The following is a 22,298-nucleotide window of genomic DNA, read 5'->3' on the forward strand; positions in this document are numbered from 1 at the left end:
GCTTTTAAATTTATTATAAATAAACAAAAATATTTGCTTGTATAATTTATAATCTATAGCATCGGAAATTATATATATATATGTATGTATGTATGTATATATATATATATATATATATATATATATATATATATATATGCGTGTGTGTGTAGTTTTTCAATTTAAACGTATCATCTATGAATGATAACCTTTTGTTTTATTTATTAATACATTTATGATCTATGTTCCAATATTCTACGTTCCAATTCTATTGTTGAAAATTTATAATACGTATATTCTATAGATTTTCAACACTGACAGTGAATATTAGAACGCAGCACAGTTGAATTGCGACGTTGATTTCCAATGTATTGTTGTAAATGAACAATTTATATAATTTGGATATTTTTTTAGAAGCAGTAAAATATATACAATATTTCATAACTTTGCTCTTAATTTTAACGATGGAATTTTTAAATTTTGTTAATTTTAATGTAAATTTGAGAAAAAAATAAAAATAAATCTAAATTAAAAATTAAATTGATAACTTTTCAATTAATTTCACATTAAATATGTGTAGGCAACTATAGTTTCATTAATCATAAAGAATTTATTTTAACGAATCTGAATTTAATTTTGTGATTATGAAAAGGTATGTTATAAATTAAGAAAGTTTGAAAAATATATCGTTGAAATCAGGATTGCAAATTGTGGATTATTCTGTATATGATATATTTAGACTTCACGATACAGCTTCGAATTTATTACCATATATTTTAAACATGTTTGCGAAATGTAATTTCTTCTAAAGAAAATTTCTCCTCCTACACTTTCATATTGTACATATGTAATAATCATAGCTCGCTACATATTGCATTATTAGTCAGTCGAGATAAAATGATTTGTATATAACTATATAATTATTTTTAGGATTGTGCTTACAATGTTAAGAGTCTATGTACGATTTAAAAGAAAGACCTGAGAGCTAATGAATTATTATAACTGTCGAATATGATCAATGTATAAATAAAAGCGATTCTATCCAGGATGTGATCTTGTTATTTCTTTCGTCGATTATTAAATCATGTTTAATATGTTTAATTATTTCGAAAAATATATGTTCAGATATGAATATTTTATGAAAGAAAAGCATTCTCGATTCTGGATAATTATACTTCAGAAGAAGCAATTTTAACTAGCATACGGGAATTAGATGATCATTTCTTGTTCCATCTTCAATATCTTTCATAAAGAATCAACACAAGTTTTTTTCGATATTTATTTTATAAATTTGAGATACATGGTTTTTATATCATATGCTTCTACATATAAATTTGGTATTTTTATTGCAAAGATAAGCAACATTACGGTTGAGGAAGAAAATTATCTGAGAATGAGCGATAACGAATTTCTCTGAAGAGCATTTATATCTATTATATCAAAATGTATATTATGGTTTATGATTAACAAAAGTTAAAAATATTGCAAAGCTTTTAAAAAGAATAAAATAAACTATGCCAATTTTATATGCTCCCGAGTTTAAGTGCAAGATATCAACTTTTCATTATTGTAATCGTACAAAAAGAAAAGTTTTACAATCACTACTTTTATTGTATCTTAAACGTAACAATTTCGTTATTTCATATACACATCATTTCCTGTATTCAAACGTATAAAGGGGAAAAAGAATAAAGAAAAATGTGAGATTTCCGGGGACAAGATCGAAGGAGCTTGCGAATGTCAACGTATTTGTAATGGCGCACAATTCAATTAATCTATTTCTGAGAATTGCCCTGACGGCGCACACGAAAACGGACACAGTACGTAATATTGAGACATGACCGCCCATATGTTTTACAAAACAATCCAGGGATTCGTTATCCAATCTCCCCGGATGATAATTCACCTCGGTACAGGAATGTAAACAAATACAGCACATTTTACAATATCGTACGTGAATCAGGAAATTACATCTTATTTAATCATCCGTATGTATGTATATATTATGTGTGAGTGAGTGAGTGAGTGAGTGAGTGAGTGAGTGAGTGAGTGAGTGAGTGAGTGAGTGTGTGTGTGTGTTGTGTATACTTAGAAACTTGTCCATTTTTTGTTACAATAGTCACTTCACTTTATAAAATATTAAACGAAATGGATCCTCCTCTTCCTAACTTAGTTAACGCCCACCTGTTTGTTCTTGATATACTTCAATGACATCATCATTCTCCATCTCCAGCTGAAATTAATACAGGTCTTATTAAATGTTACTAGATATGAATAACTTTAAGAATACCTTTACTAAAAATATTAATAAATAAGTAACATTTAGATAAATGCTTTCAATTTTTTCATATTTAGAAAATATATCTCCTAATTTCCACATTTTATAGTAAGTCTTTATAATACAATATCAATACTATAACAATATGAAAAACATTATCTTATTTTTACAAACTTAGATAACTCGTGTTTGACTATTTTTTCATTTGTTTAAAGTGGCTCAAAAAATCTAAAAATTTCTAAACTTCTGCATTAAAAAAGGAGGGGGGAAGAAAGAAAGAAAAGAAAGAAAAAAGGGAAAAAAAAGAAAAAAAAGACTTAGTAAATTAATTGTATTAATTGCAAATTGGATAAAAGTGTTTTGACTCAAATTATAACATTTTATAACAAATGTAAAAACAATTCTAGGATTTTCTAGTTAGATATAAAGCTTTGAGAAAAATATGGAAACCTCTTCAAATGGAAAATTCTTCAAAAGTAATTATTTCAATAAGAGATAAATAGAAAAACTCGAGTATTGTAAAGAATAAGTTTTTTTTATATTTTGGTGTAAATTATCTTTCCTAAAAGGTTTAAGTTAGACGTTGTCTCCCTTGTACATGATGCGATTTAACGCTTCAATTCTGTTCACCAAATTTATTTCTTTTTTAAATAAGTAATATTTCCTTTGAGAAAAAATATTAAAATAAAATAATTTTTCATAAAAACATATATTAATTTAGAATAAATAGAAAATAAAATATTTATAATTTTTACAAAATTCTCACATTTTATAAAAACAAAATTGTCTACAATCTTATGTCACTAGTGTTTGAGAAGAGATTTTATTGAGCGTATTCAGCAAACGGAGCGAATCAGTGAGCGCTCAGTGATTCTTTACTGCGATTAGTTTCTGCTTCTAAATTCAACGAAAAACTAAAAGCAAGAACCAATCATATTAGAGAATCATTGAGCGCTCACTGATCCGTGTCTGCTAAACACGCCCATTAATTCAGTGTTGTTCATAGGAAAACCAATATCTTAAGGTGTGATCCACTTCATTTTAAAGCATTTGATGGACCAATTAGAAAGAACTTTATAAATTGACCAATCAAAGAATGCTTTGAAACATTTCTAGCATCAAGTGGATCCCATCCTGTCGCACTATTAATTAAGATAAGAAGTAGAAACTTTGAGAGCTTAAGAACTTTCCAGAATAGAAATTGATCTGACAAGAGTTATTCAGATTTGTAACAGAAGAATTAATATTTCCTTAACTAATTTCAAATTCCCCTTTTGAGACATTATGAAGGTAATTAACAAAGATATAATGGAAATCATAAAACTGATTTACCTGCTTTGGTGTTTCATCATCATTGATTCTTTTACCGTCAAAGAGAAACCTAAGCGATGTCATAGGTACACCCTAAACAGAATTAAGATCATTATATAATCAGATAAACAATATAGCGTTCAAATAAACTTTTTGCAGGAAATTGTTACTTCGCAAATTATATTACAAACTAGAATTGTTATTTTTCAAACAATTAACATGTGAAAATTGTAAAAACTGTGGTCACCAAATAGATATAACAAGTTGCTGTATAAAGTTTTGTATTTACGATGTAAGAAATTAGTTTAAGATATCAGAGAAAGAGAGAAAGAGAAAAAGATTAAATAGATTAAATAGAATTTAAAGTTACATTAAAGCAAATTAGGTTTGTATAGAAATTTCTATTTTTTTCATTAAAGTACCTACTCTTAATGTACTACTCTTACAAAAATTCTGCAATAACGTGGCAAACGCGAGGGAGAGAGAAAGAGAGACGAAGACTACTCACCACGCGATCACTATAGGACTTCTTCAGCTTTCCCATCTGAGTAGTCATCTTTACCCTAAAGTGAATTTCGTTGCTGTCCTGAAGGAAAAACGGAAAATCTTATGTGGGGTCTCGCGCGCGCGCGCAATTATTTTGATCATATTCAGACTATTCAGAGTAGAGCTACTTACGTTTCCGACGACTTTGAGCTTGATGTACTCTGAATTCGCGTCTCCCGGGCCGGCTTCGGGTTTTTGTTCCTAGTGGTGCACACACACGGCAAGGTTAGAGCGCTAATTCAAACTCCCTCACGGGCGAGATCGGTGCGGGAACACTTCGATCCCCCCCCGGCGCGGACTGATCGTCGCCGGCCGCGGCTCGCAACCGCGATCGTGCCGCGGCGTGGCCGCGGAGACGACGTCGATCACCGCGTGACCCGGGGGCTGCTTACCTGATTGTCGGACATCGTTATCAATTAAATTACAACAACTTCTTCGCCACGCGCCAGAAACGCTAACCAAACACAAGCTCGCAAATATGGCGCCGTGCTTTTGTCAGTTTCACAGTCTAGTCGCTTCTTGTGTGCCGGGAAGAACGAGCAAGAGGGACCGTAACGGTCGCACCGTTCGCAAACGTATTCGGTTTTTTCTCACGACGCGAGTCAGATTAGGTTAAGGCGCGTTTGCGGTTAAGTTAGGTCAGTTTGCGGAGGAGGGAGGCCGCGGACGATGGAGTTTGTGAACGTTTCCGTAGAGAGCCGCGTTTCAGTTGTTAGGATTTTCTTTTGTTTTGTTCCGCATTCTATGGCTATTGGTCTGTTCTTTCTAGCTGCACTGTTGCACTGGTGCAATAAGTTAGAATGAGAAAAAATATACTTGTCTTACTTTAACTTATTGCACCGGTGCAACAGTGCAGCTAGAAAGAACAGACCAATGTAATTTATGTGTAGGTTATGTGTCAAAAGATTGTCTTGTAGGTTATGTCACACTAGAGATTATCAAAAAAGATTATACAAGAGCGATATAAAAAACGTAAATGTATAAAAAATTTTCGTTTTTAGATTATTTCATTATTTATTAAGCACTATTATGAATGAAGGACTTAGAAATAAAAGCAAAAAAATTTAAGTTTTAATAATTTTAAGAAATTGTAATAATTTATTTGTAATTTTTTTTACTAACAGATGCATTAATTAACTTTTCCTTCAGTACAGCTAATGAAGCAGTATTCTTGTGATGAAATCCTTTGCTCCTTAAGGTATTTAAACGTTGGAAATTATGTCTCCAAATGACGTGACAGATGTCACGATCGAAGAGAGGAACGATAAAAAAAGCATCCGCAAACAGAAACGTGCTCATCACAGGCTACTTAGAGACATGAATATTAAATGTATGGAGCATCCTACGCAGGTAAGTGCTTGGTGTACCAGAATGCGAAGTTTTGTTTCAACTTTTATACTTTGATATTCCACATAGCATCTGATGATATGCAATGGTGGCTTAGTTACTGGTATCAAGAGGGAGACATTGCAATCCATGCTGGATATGCTGATTTCCAAGTATACTTTAATAATGCCGGCAGGCAAGTCTTATTGTTTTGTGTCATGCAACTCAAAGGAGGATGCAACATGCGTATACAATTACATTCATGGACGGATTAAGCTTCCAGGCCAGAACGGCCCATTATATGTATGCCACATTGAAACAGGTATATTGTAATAGAATTATACAATGTTAACTATAATTTAGAAGTTTTTACATTGTACGTTTTCGTTTTAGTTTCTACCACAGATTACGTTGAATCTGATTCCACGTTTCCCCCTGGTCTTACGTTAATAGAAAATTTCATAACGGAGGAGCAAGAACAAACTTTGCTGGGAACGCTCAATTGGGATGAATGTGGTAAAATAGACTTGTAATTTTTGTAATTAAAAAAAGTCAACTTGAGGAAAAGTATTTTACTTTTTCTGGAAATGTTTTTTTTTAGAATCTGTCTCATCGCAGTTGAAACACAGACAAGTAAAACATTATGGATACGAGTTTGAATATGGCACAAACATGGTAGATCCTGACAGACCTATTCTACCGATTCCTCATGATTATAAGTTTCTGCAGACACTGTTTGACAAGCATGGTCACAAATACACTTATGATCAATTGACCATCAACAAGTATTTATCTGGACAAGGTAGCAACAGTCATAAAATTGCACATTAAAAAAAATTTTTAATGCAAAATAAATGATATTGTATCGATTAAATATTTTAGTTTCTCAATTATACATTTACATGAATTTAAGTAACTTATATAAATTTAACAAATTTTTTATCATAGAATTAAATACATCTGTAGTTATTTTTTCTCATTAACAGAAGAAATTGACAAATAATTTTAATAAATATGGATATTTATGAAAATAAATTTTTATGGGCTGATTTGGATAGTTTAATGTTTTGATTATGCATTCAAGGTATACCATCGCACATCGACACGCATAGTGTCTTCGAGGATACAATATTATCTCTGTCACTGGGATCTGCGTGCGTCATGAACTTTAAGAAGGACGATCGAAAGATTGATGTCCTCCTGCCAGCCAGATCCTTATTGATCATGACGGGAGAAGCGAGGTACGCGTGGACGCACGGCATCTGTCCTCGTCACAGTGATATAATCAAGACGAAAAACGGGTCTACGACGCGGGAACGTGATACTAGAGTGTCCTTCACTTTCAGAAAAGTGCGCCGAGGCGAATGCCGCTGCAACTTCAGAGATTACTGTGATACTGTAAAACGTAATACTTTTATTGACGCTAGTGCGGCGTCGGGATTGGAAAATTCATATGTACATAAGGTGCGTAAATTGCTCTTCAAAGTTTATTTTTTATTAGCAACATTTTATTTATTAGTTTTGCTGAAATTGTCTTCTCTTGTAGGTTTACGATGAAATATCTAATCACTTTAGTGAAACACGACATAAACGATGGCCCAATGTAACCAAATTCCTCGAAAGTTTGGAAGAGGGTACATTGCTGTTGGATGTGGGTTGTGGGAATGGCAAATACCTTTATGGAAATCAGAATGTATATAAGGTATTTTCTGCTAATTAAATAACTCGAAATAATCAATATACTAAAAGCAAAATTAAATGTACGCGAAATTTAGTTTGATTCGCATTATTAAACACCTTTTTAAACCAGAACACTGTTAATCTTAAGGATTATTTTAGATGGGATGCGATCATAGTTCCGGATTGATGGACATATGTCACAAACGTGGCTTTGAGGTTCTTCAGTGCGATTGCCTGTACTTGCCGTACAGAGACGATTCCGTGGACGCGGCAATCAGTATTGCGGTTATTCATCATCTATCTACCTGGGAGCGAAGGCAACGCGCCATTTCCGAGATGATTCGAGTGCTGAGACCAAATGGCAAGTGCTTGATCTACGTATGGGCGATGGAGCAGCGTAAGAATTCCACGGATTCGCTCTATTTGAAGTATGGCAAGAAGAACAGTCAAAAGGAAGTCGAGAAGATCGACCGAAGTGGAATCAATCACGAGAGGATCTCCGAATGTCATTTAACGTTACCGATTCATGAAAACAGAACGAACTTTGCTCATAGTGACATGCTGGTTCCTTGGAAGAAAAAGAGCGGCGAATGCTTTCTGAGATATTATCACGTATTTCGAGAAGGTGAGCTCACGAAACTGTGCACGGAAATACCTGCGGCCGTGATCAAGGAGGTATACTATGATCAGGGCAATTGGTGCGTGTTTTTGAAGAAATGTACAGAGATTATAGAATAAAAACTATATTAACCTTATAGATTGTTATTTCAAATTCATTATATATTTTTTAATGAAACTAATCACTATCTAAGTCTATCACATCTATTTTTTTCCTTTCCGGAGATGGAGATTTGACGAGAATTTCGTCCCAATCTGAATCGTATGCAGTAACATTTTCCTCTTTGTTAACCGAATCCTGTAAAAACATTAAGAAATTATTACAATCAGTAATAATACCTAATAGTACCAATTTGAGCAAGCTCAAATATATAAAGAAATTACTTCAATAATAAGAACATTTTTTTACTTACATCGAAAATTGGTACTAATTCAGCAGATCCATCTTCGTATTTTATGATACGACTCTTATTCTCATCTACTTCCATAAAATCATCTGTAAAATTATATAATTTATATATCGTAAATAATTAAATTTAAATCAGTTTTTAATTGTTAATTTTAATTTTATAAAAACATTCTAATTAATATAACTATTAAAAAATTAATTTGTGTTAATTTATTTTCAATTTGTAATACGATCTAATTAAAAAAATACTTAATTTTTATATATACATGTTCAAATGGAACAATTGGATGAAATACATACCTTCGACTACAGCCATTTTGTCCCATTTACGTAATTTAATACTAAGGTGTTCGCCGATTGTTGTTGTCAATTTATTAACTTGAATACTATCTTTAAATCTAGATATGCTGCTATCATCTTTTTTGTACCTATAGTGTTTTTTGGAATGTTGTATTAATTTTCCTTTTTTTTTTGTTCAAAATAATTAAAGAATTTCTTTTCTGATGTTTTAGATAAAATCAATCATACATAATTTTAAAAAACCAATATTACAATAAGCTCCATGAACAATCGGATTATTTTTATTGTACACCCATTTTATATAAATAAATATTTTAAAATTGCATCGACATAAAACGCAAAAAAGACATATTGTTTTTATCGTATACCAATATAAAATCGTACCGTGACTGCACGTCCTTGACTACCGCGTCTTTGATTTGCTGCACCAATTCCGTTGCGTAATTCGCTGCATGATTAGAAACAGTGGATATGACATCCTTGACAGTCATAGTTTTCGTTAAATAATCAAAGTGCAAACTACAGAGTTCTCTATAGGAGTTTATACCAAGAGTAAGTTCAGCAACACCAACTCTTTCTTCTGAATATGTTGGATCCATTATAGTGTTGCCACTGCAAAATTTGTAGATTTCATATTATTCACATGTATGATTTAGAAACTGAATTTTATAAATTGATGGATTTTTGAAGCAAAAAATTTTTTTCGATTTTTATACACAATTCAATAAGCAAAGGAAAATTTTATTGTGCCTGACCAACCTCTGGAAAGTTATGAAAGATACACAGATTGGATAGTGGAATAATGTTAATGGCAGAAAATCTTTCTCAGAAGCCGGATGTATGATTATTTCCTCGCCCGTAGAAGTGACGTCTGGCCTATGGAAGTGCATAAGAGCAGCAAGCATTGCAATGGAAGCGCAATCTACCAGATTGCCATCATGATTTATGATATTAACGTCAATTCTCAAATTCCATACCTAAATTGAGTATCATGTAAGTTGCACAACATATAAAAAACATTATAATATAATATTTAGGAATATCAAGCATTATAATAACCTTCTTATCTGCTACAATACAGAGAGATTCCAAGTCTATGCACTTTGAATCTTTAAAACATTTTTCCAGCTGCCTACTGATCAGTATAGCTGCTTCAGACTGTCTACCACCTTCAAAATGTTGCGCTGCTAATGGAGTAAGCTCGACGTTTATGCGTATAGTGCCCTCATTGGGTCGGGACGTTTTTGGCTGTTGTATATCGCATGACACTTGCGTTACTACTCTGCAAAGAGATTTTTCTTCTCAATGTTTAATAAATTAAAAATAATCCGTAATACATTGTTAAGTAAAATTTACCTTGTATGACCAAGAGACACCATACAACAACCCCAACTAGAGCCAAAATAGATCTTTACCGAACGTGGCTCTAACAATTTTCGGCCGTCTAATCTCTGAAATGTAACAGATTTATTATAAATTTTATTACACTGTATATGTAAACTACAAGAAAAAAATATATTTTAAAAATGTGCATCTATAGTATCATTAAATAATATGAATTATAACAATAAATCATAATCAAACTTTCAATAAAAAAATATGGAATTGTCTAATTAAGAAAAATGAAGTAATTACCGTTTCCTCTTCTATACATTTGTTTATAAAATTTCGTTCGCAGTTTGTAAGAGTTATCTCCTTCATCCTCTACAAATTTTATTTTACAATAAAGAGGTATCAAAACCCGCGAATTTACGGGCGAAAAATATAGTTTGAAATTAGTGTGACGATAACCTACATATAAATTACAAAACATATGACTTGTTCTTTTTCGCTGCACTGCTGTGCACTGCTGCACTGGTGCAACAGATTAAAGTAAGACAAAAATATTTTTTCTCACTCTAACTTATTGCACCAGTGTAGCAGTGCAGCGAAAAAGAACAGTCCAATATATCCTTCGGCTACAAAAATATCAGATTGACAACCGGTAAAACTTAATTTCTAGTGGCCGGCAATTGGAGTTTATCCATTGGACCAATCGGAAGGTCCTATGTTGACCAATTGGTATTCGATCCGACTGTTTTGACTCTGCAGCTATTTCCATCGAATTCCAAACTCCGGACGGATACATATTGCGGATATCATGCCGCGGATTTCGTTAACGTTTGAAAATAAACACGGGCCTGTTCCTGCCTGTTCCTGCGTTATCCGTTGGATGATTGGATATTGGATCTTTCGTGCGCTTGACAGAACAGAAGTGGACATGATCGACATCGTATGCGTATCGCGCTGATCGCGCATAGGGAAAATAAATTAACTTTGAGACGACGTCGATCGCGGGCGAGTTGTGGGCGTTCGTCGATGATCGCGATCGCGGTCACGACGGGAAAGAATTGCACTTGATCTCGTTCGCGAAGGCGAAGGGACCATTTTCAGCGAGTGCCATTTTACGTCAGTGAGGAGAAGAGAGGAGTGTGTCCCTCTTGAAGTGGAGGTGTTTTGACTTGTCCAAGGGGTCCAAGAACCGGTGTATCGTAAGAGAAGAAATCTTCACTCGAGATGTTCAGCAATTCTTCTCAATTCTTCCTCAAGATAATAGCCAAGATAGACCATTTGTGAATACCGTGCCACGGAGACGAGAGTTCTCAAAACAACAAATTTTGCTTAAAACAGGTAGACAGACAAATAGTTGAGGACTGCGACGACGCCTAGAGGTTAGGTCGACGTTTCTCAGGGCAGCAGGAAGGTGAGAGGGGGGTGTTAGGAATGACCGTAGCGCGAAGCGAAGTCTCGCCGAAAAGGAGACCCACGTAGTGTCTCTGATCGTTTTGTCATAACCGCCTTTCTCACCGTGTCGCGACGTTCACCCGCGAAGCACTGGTGACGGACGACGTGAGAAGCATGTTCAAGCCGTTCGTGTTCACCCGGCACAAGGCGAACGGGCCGGAGCAGCCAAAGGCGCGCAGCGGTCATCGGATCGCGTGCGACCATCGGAACCTCTACTCGTACGGCGGTTTCAATCCGTGCGTGGCCGACACTGACCCGGACATGCGCGACGATCAGACATGGGTTGCCAGCAAGCCGCTGTTCAAGGAGCTGTGGCGTTTCAACCTGGTCAGTGAGCGCTGGAAGCGGCTGCCCGGCCAGGAGAATATGCCGAACGAGTTGGCATCGAACGCGGTGATACTGCGCGGTAATGCGCTTATGGTGTACGGTGGCACCGGCGTGCCCTTTGGAGAGAGCTGCAGCAATCAGCTCTATGTCTGCAACGTGGACGACGGCACAATGAAGATTGTGCCGGCTACAGGCGAGCTGCCTGAACCCCAGTATGGACAGGTGGTTATTTTGGTTCTTATTGTATCTTATCTGTGTTACTTTATTGTCTTGTTATCTTATCTATATTATCTCTTATTATGTCCATATGTTTTTATTATTTCTGTCTTTTGAGGGATATGGTACTCTGATTAGTTTGTCTAGTATATACCTTGAGATGTATGGAAATTTTTTTTTTATGATGGAATTGTTTTTTTTTTTTATTTCTTTATGATACATAAAGTAACAAAATTGATGATAGAATCTGAATTTACTTGATACTTTATTTAAGTATTATTTATAAATTATTGGTTTTACTTAACAAAAGATTATTATTCTAATCTTAAGTAAATTTAATAGAAATTTATTAAAGAAAAGAAAAAAAATCATTCAGGATCAACTGCAAGTATTGGTATAATTTTATGATAAAAATCTCAACAAGACTGGTCCACATTATTTTGATTTAGGACACAGTTATACAAATATTATAATATTACTATACATACATGAGCATTGGATAGACATGCCATTATTTCTTTTTATTAGTTTTATATATATATGTATATATATATATTTATTTATTGATATTTATCTCTATGGATAGGCACTGGTATGCCATGGTTCCTATCTCTATACAGTCGGTGGCACTACTGGTTATGAATATACCTGTGACATTCATCGATTTGACCTGAAAAGAGGCATTTGGGAGGAGGTGTACATTTGCTCAGGCCGGGATGAGTCGGAACCACATGGAAGATATAGGCATGAACTTGCTTTTGATGGCAAGATGATCTACGTCCTGGGTGGTGGCACCTCATCGGAATCCTTTGGCTTCTCGGTTAGCGAACAAACGCTATAAAGATTCTACTTAAAAAATGCAAAGTAGTGTAATTGCTCTTATATGATATACACACATTATATAATGCTATATGATTAAATAGCACATATTTTATTATGATAAAAATTATATTTATACTTACACAAAAATTTTAATATGTTAATATTTCAATTTTATTTTAACATTATGTATTATATTTTCTGTAAAGATAATATCTGTATATCTTATAATAGAAAATTATTTTTAATAGAAATTTAATAGAAAATTATCTTATAATAGAAATTTTTTTTTTTAATGATATCTAATAAATTTTTTCAGGAAATACCAGCATTTGATTTGAAGAACAACAGTTGGAGGACTTTGACCACGCAAGGCGATACTGAAGAGGCTATGGTACCAGCACCACGACGTTGCCACGGTTCTGTTCAGTATACGGACGAGAAAACGGGAGTCACCTCGGTCGTCATTTCTGGCGGTTACAATGGCGACTGGGTGTTCTCTGATGTTTGGCGACTTAATCTCGGTACGCTACAGTGGACGTGCCTGAGACAGTGCATTCTACCATGTCCAGTGTACTTCCACTCAGCTGCGCTGACTCCACAGGGTCGCATGTACATATTCGGCGGTATAATTAAAGTGAACAACAAGGTTATTATTGTACTGACTCAAATAATGCGATGTATTCTACCAGATGTTTCATTTAATGTAACTTTTGTCTACTATAATCATTTTTGATAAATTGACACTTTTATCATTACAGGTGCAGAGAACAAACGCGGTTCATTCCGCTTGGCTGGTAATTCCTAAATTGTCCGAAATCTGCTGGCAAGTGTTAAACTATTATTATCCAAGCTTGAAGAACAGTTCACCAGATGAGTTGATTCACATGGGGATACCATTAAAATTCGTACGGAGACTTGATTTCTACGACAGATGAAGGAAAAATTTTCTCGATTCTGTCAAATTTTTTTATCAAAGATTTTTTGCGCTGTATGCACTTTAAAGTGTTTGATTACACTTCGATCAATCAATACTTGATGTTTTGATAGATTAACTTTCAACGCGGTTTTTTTACTCTGTTATGTAATAATTGTAATATTAAAGTACTCTCACAATCGTTAATTTTATTACATTTATGACTTAATAACGCCAGCTATTTGCAATATAAGATTTTTTTTCTTTTTCGAATTTATGATTAGAACCAATAATTAATATTAAATTACTTTACACACTATTTCCCTAATAGCAATTGGCGGATCTCTGTCTAAAAAGTGTACAAATATAATGAAAATGGTTAAAAAGATTAATATGTAAAGAGTTACGAATCTAAGAATATTATTAATTAAATTTAATGTTATTTATAGTATAGTCTTTCTCTCTCTAATATTGTATATGATATACATAATATTATACATTATATACATATTTATTTATATTTATTTAAGAATGTTAAAATTGGTAGAAATCGTCGATTCATTGCGCGACAATGAGATGTTTCTGAATATTTAAATTACGTTGAACTTTAATAATAGAGTGATATTACTAACTGGTGTATTTTGTCTCAAAGAGGTTGAATGTATATTTGTCCGCAGTGCCTATTACTTAAAACAATGCTCACAAAAAATTGCTCGTTTGATAAATCAAAAACCTTAAGGTTGGGCTGTAGCATAAAAAATGTTATTCTTCATATATTTTAAAGAGAAACATGTTTCCGAATTTCAAAATTCTAGTGCAAAATTTTTATTTAATCTGCTTACTTTCTTTTTATTTTGTTTTTTTTTTCTTGAATTATTTCAGTTTTATTTTAAATATAATAAATGTCACTCCATATATCGTCTGTTAATATACTATCTCTTTATATGTCTTCTTCATTACTCGCACTTAGAAATAAATTTCATGGACGAATGACCCTCTAATTGTTTTGAGCATTGTATTACGCACCGTAATAATTACGCAATAGAATCTCGGTGCTGTTTACTTAAGACATATTACCTGTGCATTAGTTGATATTTAATAATAGAAAGAAGAAAGAGAGAAGTTGTAAATAAAAAAGGAGAAGAGGAATATAGAGAAGTCAAAACTTGTAATTTTGCAATTTTATTTCATAAATTTACATTGCGAAGAAAATATTCCCTAAATTTGGTAACAGAGGTATTGTCAAAAAATTTAAAAAAGTTGCAACGTAAGTGACAAAGATTAAGTTAGTTTAGAAAAGAAATAAAAATAATCCTTTAGTGTCTCTGTATCATTCTTTAAGTTTTCAAATTACTGATATTTGATCAGAATAAAAATCTTTTCTCTAAAACAAAATCAATGTAACTTTCTCGTCGATTGTATTATATGTATATTATCATGTTATTTAAGAGAATAAAATAAAAAGATATATATACATATATATATATTTAAAAGAATTATATGAGAGATTAATTTAAATGTGTGTAATATCTTAGTATTTTCACGACGTAAATTTTAGCGAATCAAAGAAAAAGGGAGGAAAGAAATCTGTAAACAGGCGTCTTACATATCTTTTAAATCTATTTTACACTTTCGTATATTGCTGGAGAGGACAAAATAGGGAAAACTCAACAGAGCGTACTATCTATACCAAGAACATTATTTTTATTGCGGTTGCGCGAACGAAGGCGATAAAGAGACTCTCGGCGCTTTTTTTTCCGTCGAGGTATTTTCCAAAGTTTAAACGGCCGCGACGTGGGGGTGTGCGGTGAAATATATAAGACGACGCACGTTACGAGTAAATCTTCCGCGATTTGCGAGAAGAAAAATATTGCTATTTCTCGGGAAATAATTTCGGTGAGTCCTCGCATCGAGAAAGAGCGCAACCGTGACTAAACAGAATCTTAATTTTTGTAGACTTTCCTGATCATGGTATTTTCCAATCTATATTTCCATATAGATTTCAAATAAATGATAATTACTTATCAATAAAAATATTTTGGAATGTTTAGAAACAATAATTGCTCGGAGTTTTTATTAAAATGTAAGTAAAACAGTTATTACGAAACATTGTAAGGAAAAAGATTATTATAAGTTTAATTATTAATATTATGAAATTACAAATAAATCGATTACTGTTGTGAGTTATGATGATAATTAGTATCGTGCATTCCGTCTTGTTTAAAATTGATCTCTTCAAGAAGTTTTCAAGCTCTCCAAATAATATCTCTCAAAGTTAAACGGATATCTGGATATTTATTTATCACAATCTTAAAAAAAATAATTTTCTAATTCTATTATTTTTGTTCTAATTATTATCTCATTATTTTCGTTTAACTTTCAATAACTTCAGTCTGTTCAAATCTTTCAATGCTTATCGAATACTCAGTCTGTAAATGATATTCGCTGTTTAATAATTTCAATTTGTTTTGCTAGGACAAATATGAGTTATTGTTTCTGGAAGGCAAAAAGCTGACTTGACTCCAGAGAAGAACTCCACTAACGAAGAACTGGGTTTGGTTTTAGCCTTTGGTGACCAAAGTTTGGTCTTTCGGCAGCGACAGTTACTTGAATTTGGCGCGGAAGTCCCGCCGTCGTTTCCGCTTCCGGTGGTGTGGTGCTTGTCAGCGTCGTCGCTTCCGGCTCCGGTGGAGCGCGCGTGACTTCGGGCTGTACGGTGACCAGTCACCACAGAGCCAGCTGCGCAACTCACTTCAGACGCTTCCGAGCCATCGGACGAGGCGGACGTGGTGGGTGCGCGTTTATTGTTGCGCCGGAGCAAGTCAAGTGTCTCGCGGTGCCGCGTTTCTTTTACCTCCATCCACCCCTTGGCATCAGCGAAAAGGATCGTGTACACCGCATCGCGGCGAGAGAAAGAGGGAGAGAGAGAGAGAGAGGACTCGCCGTTTAGCTTCCGTCAATCGTCGGTATTCCCATGCGTCGGCCGAGCACGCGGTCGAGCACGCGCCGACCCGAGATGCGCCACCAGGTATTCATGTAGTACCGACCACCGCCGCCTTCGAGCGTCGCACACCCGCCACCCTTGGTGAGGAGGAAACAACTACCCCGGTGCCCACCCCCTCTCCCCCCGAGGAAACCTCATCGTCGAACAGCAAGGGGGGTGAGAAGGTGAAGGAGGAGCAGAGGTAGAGCAGAGGAGCGGAGCAGAGGAAACGGTCCCGGACGCGGAAGTGGAGGAATCGCCTCGCGACGACGATGGAGCAGAAACGCGTGTACAAGTTAGTGCTGACCGGAGGTACGTAATCCCGGAGGGGTACATATCACGCTTCCTCCCCTCCCCCCCCCCGGCCTTGCCTTGCCTTTCTTCCCCGTCCCCCGTGCTCCAACTTCATCGAGCCGGAGCAGAGATCAGAGGTGCGGACCGTTCCCGAACTCCAACTCCGATATCACACCGAGAGCACGCGGCGCGAGTTCCCCTATTGATTTTTTATTTCCTCCCGCGATTTGCACACCTCGCGCCGCACGGCGACGTGGAACGTTCGTTTTTTTTCGTAAGGGGACAATTTCGAGAGTCTTTCAAGGGTTGAAGTGCCACACTCGGACACCCTCCCGCCGCCCCGGAACCGCGAGAAGCGCGACACAATGGCACGAGCGGTGCCTCACCTTGATCTATTTTATGTATATTTACCTGTGTTTACCTCGGTCTATTTTGATACGCTCGCTCGTGCATGCGTGTATTTCGAGCGCGAGTAGCGCGCAGCGCTTTAAAAGTCATTTAAGCGCGCGCTCATTTCCCATTCGTCTCGCGTTTCGATTAACTCGCCTGACTTTTCGCGAGACACCCGGCCGCTCTCCTCTCCTTCCCCTCCCGCGGTATCACTTCGCGATGTATATTCATTGTACTTTAATGGAAGCAAAAGCATTCTATTAAAATCGATTTCCCGTCCCGTAGATACCATAGATATAGATAGATATACGGAAGAAAAATATTTTGTCCGTATTTAGATTGATCGAGAAATTATAGTAGTCAAAATGATGTGGAACGAAACATATCTGAGAAGATACGGGGGCGAACGAAGCGCAACGGAGAATCCAGAAACGCACGAGTCTCTCTCTCGGTGAAGCACGTGCTTCGCTTGTGAATATACCGTCCGTTTTCCTCTCTTGGCTACCGCCAAGTTCTTCAGGCGGTCTTCGCCTCTGAAAGGCGAGGCGCACCGTGTATCTCTCTTTTCTCCTTTTTTTTCTCCTTTTTTCCCCTCTCGAATCCTCTCGTTGAGAGAACCATCGCCTAACTTCGGTAACTTCGCGAACACGAGGCGACGACACGAGAATGGAACACACGCGGGAAGCTCCGTTTCACGCGGCTCGACGCGGGGGAGAAAGGGAAATTTTCGCGGAGGTGCGTTTTTCCCGGCCGGCGCGTGACGCGGACGCACGTGGTGCGTGCGACATTTCTGCTCGCGCGTTTCTCTCGCTTTCGTGACGGTCGAGAGAGCGCGGGGAAATCCGTGATAGGGAAGAAGAGAGAGACGGGAAGTGCCGCTAATTGCCAAGCACGAAAGAACGAAGTTTTCGTCCGCCGTAGAGCCGACACCCCGGATTTCCCATGCACAATGTAGTTGAAATAAAATTTAATATGACTCTCGATATAATTGAATTTCAATTCAACAAAGTTCTGGCATTTTTCCAGAGAATTCTAGACGCGTCTTAAAAATGACTCTAAAAACGACGGAGCGCAAAGAAACGAAGATTTATTCTTGTGAAAAAAAGCACGGATCGTCTATTTTATTTTTGTTGTTACGAATCGGTAAAAATTTCAATTCAAGAGTTACTCAACAGAATAAGATCCCTCGAAAATTCTCATTCTTGAAAGAAAGAAGATCAGATAGAGCAGAAAAAAATTTTCGTACAACGAAAACAGAAAATAGACAATCAGTTGAAAGAACGAAAGATCTCAGGCAAAAACACATGTTACATAAAAGATACATGTAAGGATTGTGTTTTCAGAAACATGAGTTGGAGATTGTAAAAAAAAATCACATATAAATTTTTATTAGGCGTCGAGAACTATCTCCATCGAGAATTGGCACTTCCCTTATTTCTTGTGTGAATTGTATATCGATCCAATATTCAACTTACTGTTGTAAAGGAGACGTACTCTTCTGTCTGTTGAAAGAGAGAAAAACCCTTGGATTAAAATTTCACACAACGAAAATATAAAAAGACCTTTCAACTCTATTAAAAAAAGAAAAGAAAATTCTCTAGATTAGAGTAAAAGAATCTTCCACTAAAATCATAAAGAAGGCACATTTCCAGGCTTTCGTTTCTTATCTTTGTTAGAGCTCTTCTTGAGACATATGTCGTAACAGGGAAATACGGTGAAAGGAACGCAAATAGCATCGCTAATTCCGTCTGTTATCTCGAAAAAAAAATGTATCTTGCAAATGAGCATTAACTTGATTCTCGTCGTTCGTGCGGCCGCATCGCACTGTACCTCCCGTCGCCTTCTTGCAATGTTTTGCACAACATTCGTTATCGTAGACACGCGCGAATGTCGATCGATTCCACGCGCCACGCAGGGACACGCGGCCACGACTGTATACCGGGTGACCCAGGGAATGCGGGCTCCGTCCGCATTAATTTCCGTCCGACGGATAGGACCTTATTTCCCCGCTCGTTTTACTCGCGTTACTCGTTATTGCGTTATCATGTCGCGTGCATTGTACGCTTGCTCCTTTTTCATCCTCCATGGTGGAAAATAGAGATTAGTTTCGCAGTTGGTCGCAACAGCAAAAGATTGTAGCTGTAAGATTTCAGTTTGTACAACTGAAATTTTGCTGCCACGTACGCACAGATCCCAGCTGCAACTAATCTTCTCCCTCCCGCGATAAGACCGAACTTCTTGTACAGTTTATCTTCTCTCGTTCTTTTTTTCCTCTTTAATGTGAGGGAGGAAAAAGGAAAGATGAACCGTGCAAGAAGTTCGCAGTCCTTCGGAAAGGAACCGAGCCTTCTGTTGCTACACGGCTACGAAATTTAGTCTCTCATCGACGAGAGACTAAATCGTCGACGTTACTCATTGTTTATTGCCAGATGTTGGACTGCAAAACGCATTGCGAAAAACGGAAACCAAGACCAGGGACGTGTGGTTTCCTCAGACGTCTCTCAGACGTATGCGTTTATTGTGAGTCACGGTTATTTTTCTCCCCCGATAAACAATATTTTTTGTGCCATTTCAGCAGAGATAGAAAGCGGAAGTTGTGCCGCGAGTCATCCGAAGATAGATTTATGCGGACGACGCGGTATAGATAGCCTTATTGGAGATTCGTTTATTATCGCGCGTTATTGAAGGCGCGTTATCTTTTGGCGGGCAGCGTGAATTTATCAATGACAACTGGCAACTGGTGCTGCACGACGAATAATTGCAAAATGTGAAGTAATGAAGCGAGACATAAACCGCGACGGGAACTGCGCAGAACCTGAGTTTTTCGACTTAACGAATGCACAATGGAAACCTTGGAGGTTCGCCCGTTTTGTTTCACCTCGTCAGAGATTTAATCTTTACGCGAGGATGACGTAGCAATAATAACAACGTGTTCGATAAACAGAGGAAAATAAGGTCATCTTGAAGATTGTGAACTTTTATTTGAAAACGCTGAGAAAAAAGTTAATTTGACTTCAAAACTTTCAAATTGAATTAAATTTCTTTAATTCAACTATTTATGTATTTCATTCAAGTATATAAATACTTGAATTTAGAAGTTCAAGTACTTTATGTATTTAAGTTAAATGCACAAGTACTTGAACTGAAATAATTTAATCAAGTTAAAAAGTTTAGTTAAATTAACAATTTTTTTTTTCCTCAGTGCGCTAATATAAATCTAGAAAGCAGAGAGAATTACATAAAACAATCTTATTCTTGTAAAAAAAAAAAAAATATTGCCCGCATTTTTATATCGCGGAGAGAAAAGAATTCCATTTTTATAAAAGTTACATTTTTAACGGGATGAATTCTATAAATCCCCAATACCCTTAGAATTTCGATTGAGAAGAGTATCATCCCCCTTAATCGGAATCATGGAAAGGCAGTGAATAGTCGCTGATGATCACAGCAGTTCAATGTCTAGCAGTGTCTACAAATCAAACTTGCACTGATTCAGATTTATTAGAGAGTTGTTTTGCGGTATGGGGTTGGACGTTAGATTAGATTAGATACTTCACAGAGGAAGTCGGGGGGGGATTTTTTTTTCTTTTAAGGGTAACGCTCTATTTTGGGAATGATGTAGACTGAAATTCGCCATCGCTATTCCGATGCATAACGAGGATGATGCATAACGTCGCGACAAGTTAATAGCCGCGCCGGCGCGCGCCAATTACGTTCAATTTGAACTCTTATTGGCGTCTGCCTTTTCATCGGTTATTTTACGTAACGAAAGAAAGGCAAAGGCGGATGGCAAATATTATATTACAAGATAAAAAAAGGTTTCCGCGCGCTGGCGGATCCACATGTCGCTCGACTGCTACAACGATGACGTAACTAAAAAAAACACACAGTTTTTCCCGCTTGAATGTTTGCGAATCGTCAAAATTTTATAATATCATTTTTAAATGTGATTCTGACGTAACGTGATTTGACATACTGATCCATAATATTGTAGATGAATATAAGTATCGTTAGCTTTTATTCGGTGTATTAAATTTTCAGAATTCTTTCTTTGCGAACAACTTAGAAAAAAAAAAAAAACGATTCTTTTAGTTATACCGTTGTAACAAACGAGCGATATGTCGTGCTCCGTCTCGTCGTTGCGAGTAAAATCTCTTTTCGAGGGAAAACTTCGGAGCAGCCTGTCTAACACGCGTGTTTGCGATGATTGCAGGGCCATGCGGCGGCAAGACGACCGGGCAGAGCAGGCTGTGTACCTTTTTTGAGAACATGGGCTGGAAGGTAGGTAGAACTCCTTCGAGCTTTTCGAAAGCAAAGAGTTTCCGCGGGAGCGAACGAAAGAGAGACGGAGAAAGAGAGAGAAAAAAAAACGGAGATTCTTCGTTTCGCGAGTCTTTATTCCCCTAACTGACTTCTTGCTTTTCTCTCCGAGCGACGCGCTCGCTCGATTCCGCTCGTTAGATTCGATTCAACAGAAAGCCGTACGGTACCACCGGGTTGTTATTTCGTTATCGACGACATAGCCGCGCAAAGGCGGATGATTATTGTTCTACATAGATATCATTCTATCTGCCGTGTCTCGCGGAAATCGCTCGACTGTCGCGTGCCGTACGACATAATTCTAGTCAAGGATAAAACGCATTACGACATTATAATGTAGCTTTTCTTTCCTTCCGTAGCTGGCCTCCCTTCGGGGGCTGAGAATCTACCTTAAAGCCGCAAAGTCGTAATTGCGTGTAGAGGTTGAATCTGAAATATTAGCTCGAGCTGCGCGGGACGTATACTTTATCGATCCATTTAAATGTCGAGTCTTTCTTAAGGGAAAGGAAACACTGTGACGGCAATGATTCTTAAAGTTGCTCCGGCTAAAAAGTTACGAACTAGTTTCTCGCGGATTGTATACAGCGCGGAAAAAAGAGATTCTTTCGGAAAGAGAGATGAAAAAAAAAAGAAAAGAAAACGCGAGCTAGTTTCGGGGGGCTCTTACCCTTCGTTCTGGATTCGATAGAGCGGTGGTTGTCTTATTTTTCAGGTGTTCCGTGTCCCCGAGACAGCGACCGTGCTGCTCAGGTATGCAATCATATATACGATCACAAGTTTACCAAAAAAAAAGAAAAGAAAA

General features: G+C 36.6%; 4 protein-coding genes across 9 annotated transcripts; 2 read left to right on the forward strand and 2 right to left on the reverse strand.

Moving 5' to 3' along the window:
* Window positions 1-1,244: 1,244 nt before the first annotated feature.
* LOC105839548 (small ubiquitin-related modifier) lies at window positions 1,245-4,672 on the reverse strand. The gene is made up of 5 exons (XM_012685939.3): window positions 4,507-4,672; window positions 4,247-4,315; window positions 4,077-4,154; window positions 3,590-3,661; window positions 1,245-2,212 (listed from the first exon to the last, which is right to left on the reverse strand). The coding sequence occupies exons 1-5, from the start codon at window positions 4,519-4,521 to the stop codon at window positions 2,153-2,155; spliced, it is 294 nt and encodes a 97-aa protein (XP_012541393.1). The 5' UTR covers window positions 4,522-4,672; the 3' UTR covers window positions 1,245-2,152.
* A 245-nt stretch (window positions 4,673-4,917) lies between these two features.
* On the forward strand, window positions 4,918-7,875 carry LOC105839545 (alkylated DNA repair protein alkB homolog 8). Of its 4 annotated transcripts, XM_036293423.1 has the most exons (9): window positions 4,918-5,086; window positions 5,264-5,464; window positions 5,531-5,762; window positions 5,834-5,956; window positions 6,042-6,242; window positions 6,525-6,681; window positions 6,787-6,904; window positions 6,987-7,142; window positions 7,280-7,875. In XM_036293423.1, the coding sequence occupies exons 2-9, from the start codon at window positions 5,333-5,335 to the stop codon at window positions 7,856-7,858; spliced, it is 1,698 nt and encodes a 565-aa protein (XP_036149316.1). In that variant the 5' UTR covers window positions 4,918-5,086; window positions 5,264-5,332; the 3' UTR covers window positions 7,859-7,875. The 4 variants fall into 4 exon arrangements, with proteins under 4 accessions (XP_036149316.1, XP_012541387.1, XP_012541386.1 ...); XM_012685933.3 differs by having other exon boundaries at window positions 4,919-5,092; window positions 6,525-6,904; XM_012685932.3 differs by having other exon boundaries at window positions 4,919-5,086; window positions 6,525-6,904.
* LOC105839546 (exosome complex component rrp45) lies at window positions 7,848-10,540 on the reverse strand. 3 transcript variants are annotated; one of them, XM_036293424.1, is made up of 9 exons: window positions 10,443-10,540; window positions 10,083-10,151; window positions 9,804-9,898; window positions 9,507-9,729; window positions 9,207-9,424; window positions 8,832-9,059; window positions 8,448-8,575; window positions 8,152-8,234; window positions 7,848-8,036 (listed from the first exon to the last, which is right to left on the reverse strand). In XM_036293424.1, exons 2-9 carry the CDS (start codon window positions 10,146-10,148, stop codon window positions 7,917-7,919), a joined length of 1,161 nt encoding a protein of 386 aa, XP_036149317.1. In that variant the 5' UTR covers window positions 10,149-10,151; window positions 10,443-10,540; the 3' UTR covers window positions 7,848-7,916. The 3 variants fall into 3 exon arrangements, with proteins under 3 accessions (XP_036149317.1, XP_012541390.1, XP_028047171.1); XM_012685936.3 differs by lacking the exon at window positions 10,443-10,540 and adding an exon at window positions 10,243-10,288; XM_028191370.2 differs by lacking the exon at window positions 10,443-10,540 and having other exon boundaries at window positions 10,083-10,322.
* Window positions 10,541-10,711: 171 nt separating this feature from the next.
* LOC105839547 (kelch domain-containing protein 10 homolog) lies at window positions 10,712-22,014 on the forward strand. Its single transcript, XM_012685938.3, has 5 exons — window positions 10,712-11,780; window positions 12,361-12,594; window positions 12,913-13,242; window positions 13,355-16,804; window positions 21,390-22,014. Exons 1-4 carry the CDS (start codon window positions 11,346-11,348, stop codon window positions 13,529-13,531), a joined length of 1,176 nt encoding a protein of 391 aa, XP_012541392.1. The 5' UTR covers window positions 10,712-11,345; the 3' UTR covers window positions 13,532-16,804; window positions 21,390-22,014.
* The last annotated feature ends 284 nt before the right edge of the window (window positions 22,015-22,298 follow it).

Source organism: Monomorium pharaonis, chromosome 11 (assembly GCF_013373865.1).
Source record: "Monomorium pharaonis isolate MP-MQ-018 chromosome 11, ASM1337386v2, whole genome shotgun sequence".
Classification (NCBI taxonomy): Eukaryota; Metazoa; Arthropoda; class Insecta; order Hymenoptera; family Formicidae; genus Monomorium; species Monomorium pharaonis.